The sequence below is a fragment of the Lissotriton vulgaris genome, chromosome 11 (genome assembly GCF_964263255.1).
Source record: "Lissotriton vulgaris chromosome 11, aLisVul1.2, whole genome shotgun sequence".
Classification (NCBI taxonomy): domain Eukaryota; kingdom Metazoa; phylum Chordata; class Amphibia; order Caudata; family Salamandridae; genus Lissotriton; species Lissotriton vulgaris.
This window is the reverse complement of record NC_141699.1, coordinates 548,658,426-548,675,890: the sequence shown is the minus strand read 5'-3', so window position 1 is coordinate 548,675,890 and position 17,465 is coordinate 548,658,426. Positions and strand designations below refer to the sequence as shown.

General features: G+C 39.0%; 2 protein-coding genes and 1 pseudogene across 2 annotated transcripts; 2 read left to right on the top strand and 1 right to left on the bottom strand.

Annotated features, from left to right (window-relative positions):
* Nucleotides 1-4,883: 4,883 nt before the first annotated feature.
* Nucleotides 4,884-5,900, bottom strand: LOC147683130 (uncharacterized). Its single transcript, XM_086944786.1, has one exon. It carries the CDS (start codon nucleotides 5,898-5,900, stop codon nucleotides 4,884-4,886), a length of 1,017 nt encoding a protein of 338 aa, XP_086800912.1.
* Nucleotides 5,901-11,018: 5,118 nt separating this feature from the next.
* LOC147683129 (uncharacterized) lies at nucleotides 11,019-12,035 on the top strand. Its single transcript, XM_086944785.1, has one exon. The coding sequence runs from the start codon at nucleotides 11,019-11,021 to the stop codon at nucleotides 12,033-12,035; it is 1,017 nt and encodes a 338-aa protein (XP_086800911.1).
* Nucleotides 12,036-15,461: 3,426 nt separating this feature from the next.
* LOC147683128 (uncharacterized) lies at nucleotides 15,462-16,477 on the top strand (annotated as a pseudogene).
* The last annotated feature ends 988 nt before the right edge of the window (nucleotides 16,478-17,465 follow it).

The following is a 17,465-nucleotide window of genomic DNA, read 5'->3' as shown; positions in this document are numbered from 1 at the left end:
AGATTGCTACTGCCCTCTGTATCTTGAATAGTTGCTTAAAAAAAGTTTTGAAGTCTAACTTTTCTAAAGAAGTTCATAATATCTTTAAAAAGTTCAAACTTGTTGATATTGCAATGTGGGACAAAGGAAATACCTTTAGTTAGTAGCTTTTCAGTGGCTGGAGTAAGTGAATTGCTACTTAAATTGAAAATGGGCATTTCCTCTAGTCGCGCCAATATTGTGCATGGCGGGTCACTAAATATTGGTTTGGGTTAAGATACATTGCAGGAGCCTCCTGGTAATTCTGAGGTGGAAGGTAGGCATGCATCAGTGGTCGAGGGTATTGTGGATTGGGGGGTTGAGGGTAATGTTGATTGTGCTGTTGGAAATTGCCTCTGAATCGGGACTGATATCTGGGTTTCCAGCGTCCCTGTGCATTCCCTCGCCTGGATAAAAAATGCCTGTTGCCTCTGTTGTATCCTCCTCTTTGCTGTAATCCTAAGTCAGTATCACTGTTGATGCTCTCATTGTCAGACCCTGACGTGTTTGAAAAGGTGGTTACTTTTTTTGGCATGGATTGTTGATTGGGGGTATTAGATGTGTCCCCTAGCGGTTCTGGTTGATAGTAATTGTCCGCAAGATAAGGATAAACTTTTTCTTTGCTAACATATTGGACATCTTTTTTTAGTTCATCCATTTTTCTCTTAAGAAGATAGTCATTGTATGACTGTATTTCTTGTTCCATGTCTTCCAGTTTTTTGACTGCATCATCTACCGCTGTGCTATTTTAAGTTTAAGCTCAAGATCAGCTATTTCTTGTAGGAGGGCTTCGACTAGATGCTTGGCAGTTTCTACTATCAACATCATAAGGTCCCTCGAGCATCTATTTGCTATGAGGGACCATCTTTCTAAGAATCTACGTATTTGCACAAACAGTCCAGGGATGTTCTTAACTCGTAAACCTTGGGGGATGACTCCTGCTTTCAAATATTGAAGCATAAAGTGGCCATGTAGCTCTATTCTTTTTGTTTTTTTCTTTAGGGCTAGCAATTGTTGATATTCAGTATTTTGTAAATTTTTGCTAACTGGGTTTTCTGTTGTGGCTAGTTCACCCACCATGGAAACAAAGTCTTCATCAGAGAACCCGAAAGTGAGTACTTTGTCCATTGTGGGGGAGGGAATGAACAGAAAGACAACTGGATAAAGTAGAGAATAGAGGGGTTGGGGTGTGTGTTTAGATCTTCTATTGGAAAGGGGGTGTAAGTGAGGCCAAAATTGACCAGTGATGGGGCTGGAAAGAAAAAAAGGGGGACAGGGCACAAAGTAGGTACAGGGTTGTGTGAGACCCAAATTGGGGAATGATACAAGACAAATTAAAACTAAAACTAAATTAACCCCTGCACAGACAGGCTGTGGAGAAGATGTATGCAAAAAAGGAGGGGGTACCCCCGACTATAGTTCCTAATTTGGGATACACAAATCGGTTGAAGGAACAAGTAATTAGGAACAAATTTAATTAGTGGACATAAACTGACATCAGACAGTAATAACTGTATCTAAACAATGTGCATGGTACAAAATATATGTTTTATTTTATTTTTTTAAAGATTTCTTTATGGTTTAAAAAGCAAACATTTTTTGTCTCCTATGTATATGTGATAATCAGTCTACATATATGGAATGCTGTACAGGTTTGTTCATTTCAGTTTACAGTACATTGCATAACATGTACTTGGAGTGCAGATAGACAAAGTAATAAGTTCTTCCCTGCAATGTAAGTGGTGAAAGGCGACAAGTAATTCCATAAAAAGGAAGTCAAATAAGCTATGTTCCAGAGAAGGGAGAAGCAAGAAGAACAGAAAGGGGATTAGAAGCAAAGTAATTGAGTAACGAGCTCACCGAAAGCCCTCTAGAAATAATGATATTGCCAACAAAAGGTCTTCAAAACATACAGCTGTCATGGCAAGACCTCAAAATACTCATCTTTTTATTCTTCTGACATCAGTGAAGTGAATGCTTGTGTAGATGGGTACTACTTTGCATCATGAATGTTCTGTTACATCACTTAAGGTAAATCTGCTGTGAATGCAGCACAATCTATTTATAAATAGAAAATGATGAGTCATACTCTTCACGATGAAAGTGCGACAATATTGTTTCCAGCGCATAACAAAAAGCATCCCCACGCATTTAACCTATTACCGGCCAGACAGCATTGGAAACATCTCTGACGTGGCCGACCTAGAAATAACGGCGTTTTCGGGGTCTGAACACTGCAAGCAACGCAGTTTGAGCTCTACAGATAACAGGTAGTGTCAAAAGACCTTCTCAAAGTTAAAATGTTAGTCTGTAAGGCACCGAGCACCGCTTTCATTCTCCTGCAGTCAATTCTCATGCATGTAGCTAACGGACATTGTCTTTTTTTCCGAAAAGAGGAGTAGAAGGCCAGTATAAGAGCGTCTTAGTTCGCATTTCTGCATTGACTTTTTTTCCGAAAAGAGAAGTACAAGGCCAGTATAAGGGTGTCTTAGTTCGCATTCCTGGGGTGGCTAGGGCCCTCCTACAGCATCTTTACTGTGCGTCCATGTGACCAACTCTAATTCTGTGTAATACGCTTTGTTAAGGGAGTAGGCGCTCTATAAATCCTGTATAATGCACGGCTGCATTTTGTTGACTGGAAAGTTTTGTATTTGAAAATTAATATAAACAAGCATTTGCAATGCAATAGGTCTCCCATTATTAAAGTTTGAGTTATTGGCATTGTTAGTAGGAAGTGATGCCTCCCATCAACTCTGGCAGGAAAAGTGACAGGTCTGGCAGGAAACTCCTGGCAGGAAATTTGACAGGTCTAGTCTTAAATGTGACAGCTCTGGCAGCAAACACCTGGCCGCAAAAGTGACAGGTCTGGCAGGAAACGGCTGGCAGGAAATTTGACATGTCTGTCTGGAAATTTGACAGGTCTAGTCTTAAACTTCTGGCCTTAAATTTGACAGCTCTGGCAGGAAACCCTGGCCTTAAATTTGACAGGGCCTGGGCGCAGACTGTTGGCCTTAAACAGGCCTGGTTTTAAAAGGGGTGACATGTAGGGATATTCCCAAGAAGTAACAGGTAGGGCTGCAAAACATGAGGTAATTGTGTATATGTTTAAAAGTGCATAGGAAGGTGTGTGGCTGTAGGCTGGAAATGTCTGTGCATGTTTAAAACTGGGGGGTTGCAGACAGCTGCAGGCTGAACAGCTGCGGGGCAGTCCTGCGTCCCCAAGCCCAGTGTGTGGGAGGTGTTTTTTTATGTTTGAAAAAAGGGTCTTTCTGTAGAAGTAACTGATTGTAAAAGGGGAGCTTTTAAAATGTAGGTGGTGGGAAACCCATAGTATGTTTTAACAAGCATTGGTAATGCATCGGTTTCGCCTATGTAATAAACAAACAGTTTTCATCAATCATCGTCTGACAGAATGAAAGCATGGATGAAGGGTGCATGAATAACATGGGAGTGGACAGGATGTGGCACAGTGGCCAGAGCTGCTGACTCTAACGCTGAGGATTTGGTTATAGTATCTCCGTGCACTCACTAGGTTATTCCAATTCAATTGGTTTGGGCGTGTTTCCTTGTCGCACTATGCCAGGTAGTGCCTTAAATCATACATACAACATGTGATGAAGAAATCACTGAAAGGCGCGCATTTTCACATGAAACTGGTGGGTTTCTTCGAAAGTTTATGCAAAAGAATGCAAACAAAACTTGCTTCGATGCTTAATTGCGAATTTATTTCATTCCAGTAGAAGTATCATATATCAAATTATTCTTGAAATGTATCCAACATAAATCAATCTTCACATTACTTGGTGCTTGCCCAATGCATTTCGGGTTAATGGGTATAACCCTTCGTCAGGGGCCTAAAAATGAAAACATACAAGACCTTAACTTTCAGGAACAAGAGCCATGAGGTCATATTGACCAAACACATGAATGACGTTGATATCAATGCTATGGCTGTATATGTAACCTATTAAACATTTTCAAGCAGCAATACAGCGTTATACATGAAAACAAAGAAACAGAAACTAACGTCGTGGTCCTATCTGTGTGCGCTAGTGAGGTGCGTTGTGGGAACAAGTGGTGTAATCTGAGCGTGTGGTATTAGGAAAAAGTATGAATGCGGGGAGAAATGGGATGGAAGCCTGAGCGTGTGGCGGACAGGGCCACAAGTAATGGAGCTTACCGCAGTAGTAACGTGTAGTCGTCTTAGTGTTCCGAACGCGGAACCGGTCCGGTTAGCGAAGGACCAATGGGAAGGTTAGTTATAGGTATGTTGGTGGGTCACGTGGTGCTGGATCGGAGAAATAATATGACGAAACGAGGCCGGAATTAAATGTGGATGGGAATCAGGATGGGATGACATGAATTAACGTAAAATGACAATGAAGGATTATGAAAATAATGAGGATTCACGAACTTAAACGCGCTGAATAGCGTGGCTGTAGTAAGTGTTCTCATTGGTGCACTCAGGGTCACGTGATGCGGCGACTGAAAGTAAACAAAGGCTCATGTAGGATGACTCGAGTAGTGGAAAATGCAAAGTGAAAAGACGTCAAAACCAGGTGATAAGAAAATGATAAGAAAATGAAGTGTGTGGTAATGAAAATAGCATCATAGGCTATGGCATGATTGGAGTAATATGGGTTTTAACACATTGCGTGAACATCAATGATTGTCAGAGTACCAACATCCAAACTCAATGAATATTCATAATAATGTACTGGCTCAACAAATAGGGTGCGTCAAGATTACGTAAAGCAAAATAGAGACTGCATTGGAAAAATAGGAGTAATAAATTCATTGTAGTCAATTAGATCATCCATAGAGGAGCGAGAGGTCGCTCGTGTAGCCGAATGGAGTGTCACAATTTACAGAAAACATGAATATTCGATTCTGTCATTGATCCCTGCTGGTTGGAGGGAATTCAGTTTCTTGATCCAGTAAAATTCTGCTTGTAGTCGTTGTTTCGTGGGATCAATGTCTTGGCGTTGCGGGAGTACCTCAAGTATGGTGAATTTGAGTTGAGTGATTTGATGATTGTTCTCAAGCCAGTGAGTGGCTATTGCTGATTTCATGTTTTTTGTCCGAATATTGCTTTTGTGCTCTGATATTCTTGTCTTGATCTTTCTTTCTGTCTGTCCGACATATATTTTGCCACATGGGCATTTGATTGCGTAAATCACGTTTTTAGTATCACAAGTTCCTGTATATTGTAGATCAATTTTGTGACCTTTGGTGGGATGCATGAAAGTGTTTCCAGGTATTATATTATTGCAATGTATGCAATTAAGGCATTTGAGCATACCTTTAAATGAGGTTTTAGTGACTTTTTTGGCACTGAGTGTCTCTTTAAGGTTTTTGGATCTTTTAAAGGCAAAAGTCAAATGATCACTGTAGAGGTTGGTTAGGTCTGGTTCTGTTCTGATCAGGTTCCAATGTTGCTTAATGATTCTCTTAATTTGTGCAGATGCTGTCGAATATTTTAAGACACATACTGTCTTGTTTTCTTTGGATTGAGGTTTAGATGTTAATAGTTGATCTCTTGTAAGATTCGTTACTTTTTTGATGGATTCCTCTAGGACATCTTTTGGATATCCGCGTTTTAGGTATTTTTGTTGTTGATCTATGAAGGTTTCTTCCAATCTATGAGGATCAGAGGTGATTCTTTTGAGACGAATGAATTGGGACGTGGGTAAATGTTTTTTCAAAGTTTCCGGATGAAAGCTTTGGTACAACAAGCTAGAATTTCGATCTGTGGGTTTTTTGTACACTTGAGTGTGTAGTTTTTGGTTGATGATAGTTATCTGTACATCTAGAAAAGAGATGGTTTCTTTTTGGATGGTATGTGTAAATTTGATTCTGGGATTTAGTTGATTTATTTCCATGATGTTGGTCAGAAGTTGTTCTTTGTCAAATTTCCAAATTAAAAATAGATCGTCTATGTATCTTTTGAATGTCACTAGGTGATCAGTCCAGTTGGTGTTGTTCAATATATTCTCATGTTCAAATTTGGACATGAACAGGTTAGCATACGAGGGGGCCCCCCCGAAACCCATTGAGGTTCCATTACACTGGTTATAGAACTTGTTGTCCCATTCAAAGTAGCTATGATATAGCGCAAAGTGCATGAGTTCCATTAGAAAGATTTTATTGGCTTCACATTCATCATCTCTTAGGAGATTCCATTCGAAAGCTTCAAGACCTTCATTGTGTGGTATGGAAGTGTATAGTGACACTACATCAATTGTGCTGAGCCAATATTCTGTATTGGGTTCCAACTCTATGGTTTTAAGCAAATTGAGAAAAGATGTAGTATCCTTAATGTAAGTTTGACCTCTTTGTACGATCGGCTGTAGAAAACAGTCTAGATATTTGCCAATACTGTCAGATATAGACCCGCAAGCAGACACTATATGTCTGAAGGGTGGTTTTTTCAAGTCTTTGTGAATTTTTGGCAACATATAAAGTTTTGGCCTCCTTGGGTATTTGGTTACCAAAAATTTGTATGTTCTTTCGTCGATCCATTTTTGTTCTAAAGCATGATCCAGAATTACTGTGAGGATTTTTTGGTATTCTTCAGTGGGGTCAATATCCAAAGGAATGTATGTATTTTCATTGTGTACGTGTTGGTTGACACTAGAATGATAAAAGGTGGTATCCATGACAATAAGGGCTCCCCCTTTGTCTGCTTTTTGAAAAGTGATTTCAGAATCTTTTGACAACTGCATGATGGTACTGAGTTCTTTCTTAGACATGTTGTTTTTGATGTTTTTATTGAAGTTGATTTTTTGAATGTCAGTTAGTATCATTCTTTCCACAGTTTCTATGGTTTTGTGTGAATATGGTGCACAAAAAGTGCTCTTGGGTTTGAAAACCGTGATGTCGGTAGTAGATGGAGGTATCGCATCTTTGAAGAAGTATTTCAATTTAAGGTTTCTGAAGAATTTAAATAGCGCTATCTCAGTTTCCGCCAAGTTGGTCTTATATGTAGGTACAAATGTAGTTCCTTTATTTAATACCGCCATCTGGGCTGGTGTGAGAGGTTTAGATGAGATATTGATTACTAAGTCGGTTTTGTTGACTTCTGACTCCTTGTTCGTTTGGCTATTTCTTCGGGAGTTTCTTCTCCCCCTCCTGATACGAATATAGGTGGTGCGTTTGCTGCAGGACTGATGTCTAAAAAAGGCTGCTTTTTAGTAGATGTACTGGGTTGTTGGATTTTCTCAATAGGTTGTCTTGTCTGTGCAATGTCAGATTCAGATACTAAACTTTCTTGTGATGAATTAGATGATGGTTTAGTTTTGGGTTGTTGCCATTTCTTTTGGTTATAAATTTCTGCCCAAGTGTACACTTCGTCATATTTATAATCTATTGTGTCTCTTTTGTATTTCCTGACTTTCCGATCATTTACTTCTTTGGCATATTTGTCTAATCTTTTGTTCACATCCTCCAGCGTTGTTTGTAAATCTGGAAATTTTTCAAGCTCCTTTTTCATATTGTTGAGATCGACTTCAATTTCTTTTAAGACTTTGGAAAGTTCTTGTATAATTAATAGAATTAGATCCAGCGAGCATTTGTTCAGGATTTGATACCACTTTTCGACAACATTTTTACTGTTCTTACACAACATCGGTTTTAGAGCGATTCTCAACCCTCTGGGGATTCTCCTATTCTTATGATAATGTATCAATGTAGTTGCATGTAATCTCTGGTTAATTTCTTTTTTGCTTAAAAATTCAAATTGCCGGATTAATTGTGCTGTAGTTGAAATGTTTGGACTGAAAGCTCTGGTCTCTTGTATGAGTCCATATATTTCTTCTGCTGCTTCAGGAGTGAAGGCTAGCAATTCGGCTTGATTGGTAGTTAATTGGGCTATTTCTTCAAACTGCATTTTTCAAACTGTTTGTTGGTGCGCTGGGAGATGAGGTAGGCAAAAGTCTGTGAACTTTGGTTATAGTATCTCCGTGCACTCACTAGGTTATTCCAATTCAATTGGTTTGGGCGCGTTTCCTTGTCGCACTATGCCAGGTAGTGCCTTAAATCATACATACAACATGTGATGAAGAAATCACTGAAAGGCGCGCATTTTCACATGAAACTGGTGGGTTTCTTCGAAAGTGTATGCAAAAGAATGCTAACAAAACTTGCTTCGATGCTTAATTGCGAATTTATTTCATTCCAGTAGAAGTATCATTTATCAAATTATTCTTGAAACGTATCCAACATAAATCAATCTTCACATTACTTGGTGCTTGCCCAATGCATTTCGGGTTAATGGGTATAACCCTTCGTCAGGGGCCTAAAAATGAAAACATACAAGACCTTAACTTTCAGGAACAAGAGCCATGAGGTCATATTGACCAAACACATGAATGACGTTGATATCAATGCTATGGTTGTATATGTAACCTATTAAACATTTTCAAGCAGCAATACAGCGTTATACATGAAAACAAAGAAACAGAAACTAACGTCGTGGTCCTATCTGTGTGCGCTAGTGAGGTGCGTTGTGAGAACAAGTGGTGTAATCTGAGCGTGTGGTATTAGGAAAAAGTATGAATGCGGGGAGAAATGGGATGGAAGCCTGAGCGTGTGGCGGGCAGGGCCACAAGTAATGGAGCTTACCACAGTAGTAACGTGTAGTCGTCTTAGTGTTCCGAACGCGGAACCGGTCCGGTTAGCGAAGGACCAATGGGAAGGTTAGTTATAGGTATGTTGGTGGGTCACGTGGTGCGGGATCGGAGAAATAATATGACGAAACGAGGCCGGAATTAAATGTGGATGGGAATCAGGATGGGATGACATGAATTAACGTAAAATGACAATGAAGGATTATGAAAATAATGAGGATTCACGAACTTAAACGCGCGGAATAGCGTGGCTGTAGTATGTGTTCTCATTGGTGCACTCAGGGTCACGTGATGCGGCGACTGAAAGTAAACAAAGGCTCATGTAGGATGACTCGAGTAGTGGAAAATGCAAAGTGAAAAGACGTCAGAACCAGGTGATAAGAAAATGATAAGAAAATGAAGTGTGTGGTAATGAAAATAGCATCATAGGCTATGGCATGATTGGAGTAATATGGGTTTTAACACATTGCGTGAACATCAATGATTGTCAGAGTACCAACATCCAAACTCAATGAATATTCATAATAATGTACTGGCTCAACAAATAGGGTGCGTCAAGATTACGTAAAGCAAAATAGAGACTGCATTGGAAAAATAGGAGTAATAAATTCATTGTAGTCAATTAGATCATCCATAGAGGAGCGAGAGGTCGCTCGTGTAGCCGAATGGAGTGTCACAATTTACAGAAAACATGAATATTCGATTCTGTCATTGATCCCTGCTGGTTGGAGGGAATTCAGTTTCTTGATCCAGTAAAATTCTGCTTGTAGTCGTTGTTTCGTGGGATCAATGTCTTGGCGTTGCGGGAGTACCTCAAGTATGGAGAATTTGAGTTGAGTGATTTGATGATTGTTCTCAAGCCAGTGAGTGGCTATTGCTGATTTCATGTTTTTTTGTCCGAATATTGCTTTTGTGCTCTGATATTCTTGTCTTGATCTTTCTTTCTGTCTGTCCGACATATATTTTGCCACATGGGCAGTGGTTGCCTAAATCACGTTTTTAGTATCACAAGTTCCTGTATATTGTAGATCACTTTTGTGACCTTTGGTGGGATGCATGAAAGTGTTTCCAGGTATTATATTATTGCAATGTATGCAATTAAGGCATTTGAGCATACCTTTAAATGAGGTTTTAGTGACTTTTTTGGCACTGAGTGTCTCTTTCAGGTTTTTGGATCTTTTAAAGGCAAAAGTCAAATGATCACTGTAGAGGTTGGTTAGGTCTGGTTCTGTTCTGATCAGGTTCCAATGTTGCTTAATGATTCTCTTAATTTGGGCAGATGCTGTCGAATATTTTAAGGCACATACTGTCTTGTTTTCTTTTTGGATTGAGGTTTAGATGTTAATAGTTGATCTCTTGTAAGATTCGTTACTTTTTTGATGGATTCCTCTAGGACATTTTTTGGATATCCGCGTTTTAGGTATTGTTGTTGTTGATCTATGAAGGTTTCTTCCAATCTATGAGGATCAGAGGTGATTCTTTTGAGACGAATGAATTGGGACGTGGGTAAATGTTTTTTCAAAGTTTCCGGATGAAAGCTTTGGTACAACAAGCTAGAATTTCGATCTGTGGGTTTTTTGTACACTTGAGTGTGTAGTTTTTGGTTGATGATAGTTATCTGTACATCTAGAAAAGAGATGGTTTCTTTTTGGATGGTATGTGTAAAATTGATTCCCCACTGAAGAATACCAAAAAATCCTCACAGTAATTCTGAATCATGCTTTAGAACAAAAATGGATCGACGAAAGAACATACACATTTTTGGTAACCAAATACCCAAGGAGGCCAAAACTTTATATGTTGCCAAAAATTCACAAAGACTTGAAAAAACCACCCTTCAGACCTATAGTGTCTGCTTGCGGGTCTATATCTGACAGTATTGGCAAATATCTAGACTGTTTTCTACAGCCGATCGTACAAAGAGGTCAAACTTACATTAAGGATACTACATCTTTTCTCAATTTGCTTAAAACCATAGAGTTGGAACCCAATACAGAATATTGGCTCAGCACAATTGATGTAGTGTCACTATACACTTCCATACCACACAATGAAGGTCTTGAAGCTTTCGAATGGAATCTCCTAAGAGATGATGAATGTGAAGCCAATAAAATCTTTCTAATGGAACTCATGCACTTTGCGCTATATCATAGCTACTTTGAATGGGACAACAAGTTCTATAACCAGTGTAATGGAACCTCAATGGGTTTCGGGGGGGCCCCCTCGTATGCTAACCTGTTCATGTCCAAATTTGAACATGAGAATATATTGAACAACACCAACTGGACTGATCACCTAGTGACATTCAAAAGATACATAGACGATCTATTTTTAATTTGGAAAGGTAACAAAGAACAACTTCTGACCAACATCATGGAAATAAATCAACTAAATCCCAGAATCAAATTTACACATACCATCCAAAAAGAAACCATCTCTTTTCTAGATGTACAGATAACTATCATCAACCAAAAACTACACACTCAAGTGTACAAAAAACCCACAGATCGAAATTCTAGCTTGTTGTACCAAAGCTTTCATCCGGAAACTTTGAAAAAACATTTACCCACGTCCCAATTCATTCGTCTCAAAAGAATCACCTCTGATCCTCATAGATTGGAAGAAACCTTCATAGATCAACAACAACAATACCTAAAACGCGGATATCCAAAAGATGTCCTAGAGGAATCCATCAAAAAACTAACGAATCTTACAAGAGATCAACTATTAACATCTAAACCTCAATCCAAAGAAAACATGACAGTATGTGTCTTAAAATATTCGACAGCATCTGCACAAATTAAGAGAATCATTAAGCAACATTGGAACCTGATCAGAACAGAACCAGACCTAACCAACCTCTACAGTGATCATTTGACTTTTGCCTTTAAAAGATCCAAAAAGCTTAAAGAGACACTCAGTGCCAAAAAAGTCACTAAAACCTCATTTAAAGGTATGCTCAAATGCCTTAATTGCATACATTGCAATAATATAATACCTGGAAACACTTTCATGCATCCCACCAAAGGTCACAAAATTGATCTACAATATACAGCAACTTGTGATACTAAAAACGTGATTTACGCAATCAAATGCCCATGTGGCAAAATATATGTCGGACAGACAGAAAGAAAGATCAAGACAAGAATATCAGAGCACAAAAGCAATATTCGGACAAAAAACATGAAATCAGCAATAGCCACTCACTGGCTTGAGAACAATCATCAAATCACTCAACTCAAATTCACCATACTTGAGGTACTCCCGCAACGCCAAGACATTGATCCCACGAAACAACGACTACAAGCAGAATTTTACTGGATCAAGAAACTGAATTCCCTCCAACCAGCAGGGATCAATGACAGAATCGAATATTCATGTTTTCTGTAAATTGTGACACTCCATTCGGCTACACGAGCGACCTCTCGCTCCTCTATGGATGATCTAATTGACTACAATGAATTTATTACTCCTATTTTTCCAATGCAGTCTCTATTTTGCTTTACGTAATCTTGACGCACCCTATTTGTTGAGCCAGTACATTATTATGAATATTCATTGAGTTTGGATGTTGGTACTCTGACAATCATTGATGTTCACGCAATGTGTTAAAACCCATATTACTCCAATCATGCCATAGCCTATGATGCTATTTTCATTACCACACACTTCATTTTCTTATCATTTTCTTATCACCTGGTTCTGACGTCTTTTCACTTTGCATTTTCCACTACTCGAGTCATCCTACATGAGCCTTTGTTTACTTTCAGTCGCCGCATCACGTGACCCTGAGTGCACCAATGAGAACACATACTACAGCCACGCTATTCCGCGCGTTTAAGTTCGTGAATCCTCATTATTTTCATAATCCTTCATTGTCATTTTACGTTAATTCATGTCATCCCATCCTGATTCCCATCCACATTTAATTCCGGCCTCGTTTCGTCATATTATTTCTCCGATCCCGCACCACGTGACCCACCAACATACCTATAACTAACCTTCCCATTGGTCCTTCGCTAACCGGACCGGTTCCGCGTTCGGAACACTAAGACGACTACACGTTACTACTGCGGTAAGCTCCATTACTTGTGGCCCTGCCCGCCACACGCTCAGGCTTCCATCCCATTTCTCCCCGCATTCATACTTTTTCCTAATACCACACGCTCAGATTACACCACTTGTTCCCACAACGCACCTCACTAGCGCACACAGATAGGACCACGACGTTAGTTTCTGTTTCTTTGTTTTCATGTATAACGCTGTATTGCTGCTTGAAAATGTTTAATAGGTTACATATACAGCCATAGCATTGATATCAACGTCATTCATGTGTTTGGTCAATATGACCTCATGGCTCTTGTTCCTGAAAGTTAAGGTCTTGTATGTTTTCATTTTTAGGCCCCTGACGAAGGGTTATACCCATTAACCCGAAATGCATTGGGCAAGCACCAAGTAATGTGAAGATTGATTTATGTTGGATACATTTCAAGAATAATTTGATAAATGATACTTCTACTGGAATGAAATAAATTCGCAATTAAGCATCGAAGCAAGTTTTGTTTGCATTCTTTTGCATAAACTTTCGAAGAAACCCACCAGTTTCATGTGAAAATGCACGCCTTTCAGTGATTTCTTCATCACATGTTGTATGTATGATTTAAGGCACTACCTGGCATAGTGCGACAAGGAAACGCGCCCAAACCAATTGAATTGGAATAACCTAGTGAGTGCACGGAGATACTATAACCAAATTTCACAGACTTTTGCCTACCTCATCTCCCAGCGCACCAACAAACAGTTTGAAAAATGCAGTTTGAAGAAATAGCCCAATTAACTACCAATCAAGCCGAATTGCTAGCCTTCACTCCTGAAGCAGCAGAAGAAATATATGGACTCATACAAGAGACCAGAGCTTTCAGTCCAAACATTTCAACTACAGCACAATTAATCCGGCAATTTGAATTTTTAAGCAAAAAAGAAATTAACCAGAGATTACATGCGACTACATTGATACATTATCATAAGAATAGGAGAATCCCCAGAGGGTTGAGAATCGCTCTAAAACCGATGTTGTGTAAGAACAGTAAAAATTTTGTCGAAAAGTGGTATCAAATCCTGAACAAATGCTCGCTGGATCTAATTCTATTAATTATACAAGAACTTTCCAAAGTCTTAAAAGAAATTGAAGTCGATCTCAACAATATGAAAAAGGAGCTTGAAAAATTTCCAGATTTACAAACAACGCTGGAGGATGTGAACAAAAGATTAGACAAATATGCCAAAGAAGTAAATGATCGGAAAGTCAGGAAATACAAAAGAGACACAATAGATTATAAATATGACGAAGTGTACACTTGGGCAGAAATTTATAACCAAAAGAAATGGCACCAACCCAAAACTAAACCATCATCTAATTCATCACAAGAAAGTTTAGTATCTGAATCTGACATTGCACAGACAAGACAACCTATTGAGAAAACCCAACAACCCAGTACATCTACTAAAAAGCAGCCTTTTTTAGACATCAGTCCTGCAGCAAACGCACCACCTATAATCGTATCAGGAGGGGGAGAAGAAACTCCAGAAGAAATAGCCAAACGAACAAGGAGTCAGAAGTCAACAAAACCGACTTAGTAATCAATATCTCATCTAAACCTCTCACACCAGCCCAGATGGCGGTATTAAATAAAGGAACTACATTTGTACCTACATATAAGACCAACTTGGCGGAAACTGAGATAGCGCTATTTAAATTCTTCAGAAACCTTAAATTGAAATACTTCTTCAAAGATGCGATACCTCCATCTACTACCGACATCACGGTTTTCAAACCCAAGAGCACTTTTTGTGCACCATATTCACACAAAACCATAGAAACTGTGGAAAGAATGATACTAACTGACATTCAAAAAATCAACTTCAATAAAAACATCAAAAACAACATGTCTAAGAAAGAACTCAGTACCATCATGCAGTTGTCAAAAGATACTGAAATCACTTTTCAAAAAGCAGACAAAGGGGGAGCCCTTATTGTCATGGATACCACCTTTTATCATTCTAGTGTCAACCAACACGTACACGATGAAAATACATACATTCCTTTGGATATTGACCCCACTGAAGAATACCAAAAAATCCTCACAGTAATTCTGGATCATGCTTTAGAACAAAAATGGATCGACGAAAGAACATACACATTTTTGGTAACCAAATACCCAAGGAGGCCAAAACTTTATATGTTGCCAAAAATTCACAAAGACTTGAAAAAAACACCCTTCAGACCTATAGTGTCTGCTTGCGGGTCTATATCTGACAGTATTGGCAAATATCTAGACTGTTTTCTACAGCCGATCGTACAGAGAGGTCAAACTTACATTAAGGATACTACATCTTTTCTCAATTTGCTTAAAACCATAGAGTTGGAACCCAATACAGAATATTGGCTCAGCACAATTGATGTAGTGTCACTATACACTTCCATACCACACAATGAAGGTCTTGAAGCTTTCGAATGGAATCTCCTAAGAGATGATGAATGTGAAGCCAATAAAATCTTTCTAATGGAACTCATGCACTTTGCGCTATATCATAGCTACTTTGAATGGGACAACAAGTTCTATAACCAGTGTAATGGAACCTCAATGGGTTTCGGGGGGGGCCCCCTCGTATGCTAACCTGTTCATGTCCAAATTTGAACATGAGAATATATTGAACAACACCAACTGGACTGATCACCTAGTGACATTCAAAAGATACATAGACGATCTATTTTTAATTTGGAAAGGTGACAAAGAACAACTTCTGACCAACATCATGGAAATAAATCAACTAAATCCCAGAATCAAATTTACATATACCATCCAAAAAGAAACCATCTCTTTTCTAGATGTACAGATAACTATCATCAACCAAAAACTACACACTCAAGTGTACAAAAACCCACAGATCGAAATTCTAGCTTGTTGTACCAAAGCTTTCATCCGGAAACTTTGAAAAAACATTTACCCACGTCCCAATTCATTCGTCTCAAAAGAATCACCTCTGATCCTCATAGATTGGAAGAAACCTTCATAGATCAACAACAACAATACCTAAAACGCGGATATCCAAAAGATGTCCTAGAGGAATCCATCAAAAAAGTAACAAATCTTACAAGAGATCAACTATTAACATCTAAACCTCAATCCAAAGAAAACAAGACAGTATGTGTCTTAAAATATTCGACAGCATCTGCACAAATTAAGAGAATCATTAAGCAACATTGGAACCTGATCAGAACAGAACCAGACCTAACCAACCTCTACAGTGATCATTTGACTTTTGCCTTTAAAAGATCCAAAAACCTTAAAGAGACACTCAGTGCCAAAAAAGTCACTAAAACCTCATTTAAAGGTATGCTCAAATGCCTTAATTGCATACATTGCAATAATATAATACCTGGAAACACTTTCATGCATCCCACCAAAGGTCACAAAATTGATCTACAATATACAGGAACTTGTGATACTAAAAACGTGATTTACGCAATCAAATGCCCATGTGGCAAAATATATGTCGGACAGACAGAAAGAAAGATCAAGACAAGAATATCAGAGCACAAAAGCAATATTCGGACAAAAAACATGAAATCAGCAATAGCCACTCACTGGCTTGAGAACAATCATCAAATCACTCAACTCAAATTCACCATACTTGAGGTACTCCCGCAACGCCAAGACATTGATCCCACGAAACAACGACTACAAGCAGAATTTTACTGGATCAAGAAACTGAATTCCCTCCAACCAGCAGGGATCAATGACAGAATCGAATATTCATGTTTTCTGTAAATTGTGACACTCCATTCGGCTACACGAGCGACCTCTGGCTCCTCTATGGATGATCTAATTGACTACAATGAATTTATTACTCCTATTTTTCCAATGCAGTCTCTATTTTGCTTTACGTAATCTTGACGCACCCTATTTGTTGAGCCAGTACATTATTATGAATATTCATTGAGTTTGGATGTTGGTACTCTGACAATCATTGATGTTCACGCAATGTGTTAAAACCCATATTACTCCAATCATGCCATAGCCTATGATGCTATTTTCATTACCACACACTTCATTTTCTTATCATTTTCTTATCACCTGGTTCTGACGTCTTTTCACTTTGCATTTTCCACTACTCGAGTCATCCTACATGAGCCTTTGTTTACTTTCAGTCGCCGCATCACGTGACCCTGAGTGCACCAATGAGAACACATACTACAGCCACGCTATTCCGCGCGTTTAAGTTCGTGAATCCTCATTATTTTCATAATCCTTCATTGTCATTTTACGTTAATTCATGTCATCCCATCCTGATTCCCATCCACATTTAATTCCGGCCTCGTTTCGTCATATTATTTCTCCGATCCCGCACCACGTGACCCACCAACATACCTATAACTAACCTTCCCATTGGTCCTTCGCTAACCGGACCGGTTCCGCGTTCGGAACACTAAGACGACTACACGTTACTACTGCGGTAAGCTCCATTACTTGTGGCCCTGCCCGCCACACGCTCAGGCTTCCATCCCATTTCTCCCCGCATTCATACTTTTTCCTAATACCACACGCTCAGATTACACCACTTGTTCCCACAATGCACCTCACTAGCGCACACAGATAGGACCACGACGTTAGTTTCTGTTTCTTTGTTTTCATGTATAACGCTGTATTGCTGCTTGAAAATGTTTAATAGGTTACATATACAACCATAGCATTGATATCAACGTCATTCATGTGTTTGGTCAATATGACCTCATGGCTCTTGTTCCTGAAAGTTAAG